Genomic DNA, 2,500 nt, shown 5'->3' with positions numbered 1-2,500 from the left:
GGGAAGTGCCGTACCTTGCTGAAGACGCTCGACACCTTTGAATACCTGCGCACGTGCTCCTGTGGCGAACCCCACATGGATTTCACGTGCTACACCTTCCGGGAGACCATCTTCAATCACCCGTGCTCCCGTGCCGTCATCCCGGGTACGTAAGTAGGTGTAAGTAGGGTGTAAGTAGGGTAAGTTGGTGTAAGCTGGGTGTAGGTAGGGTAAGTAGGTACAAGTAGGGTATGTAGGTGTAAGTAGGATATGCTGCTGTAAGTAGGGTAAGTAGATGCATGTAGGGTGTAAGTAGGTGTAAGTAGGTGTAAGAAGGATGACAGCCCCAAATCTGACTATATCTTTAGGGTCAGTCTTTAATCTTCTATGCTCCCATGCCGTCATCCAAGGTATGTAAGTAGGGTGTAAGTAGAAATAGGCTTAAGAGGTGCGTAAGTAGCTTGTAAGCACCGCGTAAGTAGGTCGTAAGTACTGTGCAAGTAGGTCGTTAGTACCACGTAAGTAGAGACTGTAAGTACGTCGAGAAAACTTGAGAGACTGGTAAGTAGGTTATAAGTATCCAAGCGGTGATCAGAGGATCAAAGACGGTTGACGTGAGATTAAAGACAAATTTAAGATGCGCGTAAGTAGGCCGTAAGTACCACGTAAGTACAGACTGTAAGTACATCACAAACACTTAGGAGACTGATAGTAAGCTGTAAGTATGCAAGGGGCAAGATAAAAGAAAAATCTTACGAGGTTGGTAAGTATGCCAATCTTAAGAGGTTGGTAAGTAGGCCGTCAGTACATCGTAAGTACCGCATATGCAGAACGTAAGTACTGTGTAGGCAGACTGTAGGTACGCTGTAAGTAAAGCGCAAGAACCACGTAAATACCGCGTAAGTAGAACGTAAGTACCATGTAAACAATGCCTAAAAAGGTTGTAAGCACCATATAAGTAGGGTGTAAGTACCACGCAACCAGGACGTTAGTACCACGTAAGTAGGGCGTAAGTACCGCGTAAGTAGACTGGGGCCGAGGCAGGTGATTAAAGAGATTGTAAGTAGGCCAACAGCAGGGTAAGTAGGTCAAAGGAGGGTCAGCCGTAATGATTGGAGTGGGTGAGAAACTGGAGAGAGAGAGAGAGAGAGAGAGAGAGAGAGAGAGAGAGAGAGAGAGAATCCAATTGTTACCATAATTGAAGTACGTTGGGTGCAAATACTCTCTCACTTTCACTCACTCTTTCTCACACTTACTCACACTCTACATCTCTCTCTCTCTCTCATTCACTTTTACCTCATACTAACTCTGATTAATTAACACTTCCACTCTCGCTTTAATCCTCTTACCCATTTATACTCTCTCTCTCTCTCTCTCTCTCACACACACACACACACACACACACACACACACACACATCTTATATTTGTTCCCTGAACTGTTTACTTTTACTCAATCTTTCTTTCTCTATTACTGTGCCTTTCACACAAACACTCTCTCTCTCTCTCTCTCTCTCTCTATGTATGTATGTATCTATCTATTTATCTATCTATCTATCTATGTTCCCCACCTCCACTCAGTCCCACTCTCCCATTCACTCACTCTCTCACTCGCTCACTCTCTCACTCGCTCACTCCCGGAGATCAAAGGGCTTAGGTCCACTTTTACCTCCTCACTCACTCTCTCACTTTCTCTCTTTTTCCAATCTCCATCTTTCTCTCGCTTTTTTTTTCTTTATTTTTCTTTGACCTCCTTTTCTTAGTCAATATGTTTTTATCATGTCCTCTAGCCCGTTTACTTACAATCTCTCTCTCTCTCTCTCTCTCTCTCTCTCTCATGCTCGGAAGTTTGCCTCACTCACGTCTCTTCTTCATTATCCTCATCATCATCATCACCACCATCCATCTACTCTGTCTGTTTGTCTCTCTGTCTGTCTCTGTCTCTGTCTCTGTCTCTCTCTCTCTCGGTACTAAATCTCCTCTTTCTTCCCTGCAGCCGGCGAGATCCAGGAGTACATGCCGATGTGTAACGAGGCTGAGCAAGAATGTCGGAGTAAAAGCTATTGTCTCAAGACCTTCGTGGAGTTTATACAGGTGTGCGACTTTACCGGGTTCACCTGCACCTCCAGAGACATGTAAGTAGGCCGTAAGTAGGCTGTAAGTAGGCTGTAAGTAGGACGTAATTTGGCCGTAAGTAGGTCGTTTATAGGATGTAAGTAGAATGTAAGTAGGCCGTAAGTAGGTCGTAAGTAGGCTGTAAGTAGGTCGTAAGTAGGCCTTAAGTGGGATGTAAGTGTAAAGTGAAATCTGAGGTGGATATTCTAAAACAAATATTGATTAGACTAATATTATCCTCACTTTCATTTAATATTTCCCCAGTCTCTCTCTCTCTCTCTCTCTCTCTCTCTTTCTCTCTCTCTCTCTCTCTCTCATGACCGAAAACTCTCCTCTTTTCGTCTGTTTCAACACGTCAGACGCTAAATCCCCCTTTATCCCCCTCTCTCTCTCTCTCTCTCTCTCTC

The 2,500-nt window shown here is 44.3% G+C and overlaps 1 protein-coding gene across 1 annotated transcript in view; it reads left to right on the top strand.

Annotated features, from left to right (window-relative positions):
* LOC145410387 (uncharacterized) overlaps positions 1–2,500 on the top strand; it is a 128,259-nt gene that overhangs the window by 61,130 nt on the left and 64,629 nt on the right. The window contains exons 3-4 of the mRNA XM_080280540.1: positions 1–145; positions 1,975–2,113. The exon at positions 1–145 is cut by the window's left edge and continues 23 nt beyond it. Coding sequence (XP_080136666.1) covers positions 1–145; positions 1,975–2,113 — 284 coding nt within the window. The remainder of the gene's footprint in view (positions 146–1,974; positions 2,114–2,500) is intronic.

The sequence above is a fragment of the Coenobita brevimanus genome, chromosome 85, assembly GCF_032717465.1.
Source record: "Coenobita brevimanus isolate Jiangsu-jjx chromosome 85, ASM3271746v2, whole genome shotgun sequence".
In the NCBI taxonomy this organism is placed as follows: Eukaryota; Metazoa; Arthropoda; class Malacostraca; order Decapoda; family Coenobitidae; genus Coenobita; species Coenobita brevimanus.
Note: the sequence above shows the minus strand (reverse complement) of the source record. Positions and strands in the feature narration are given on the sequence as shown.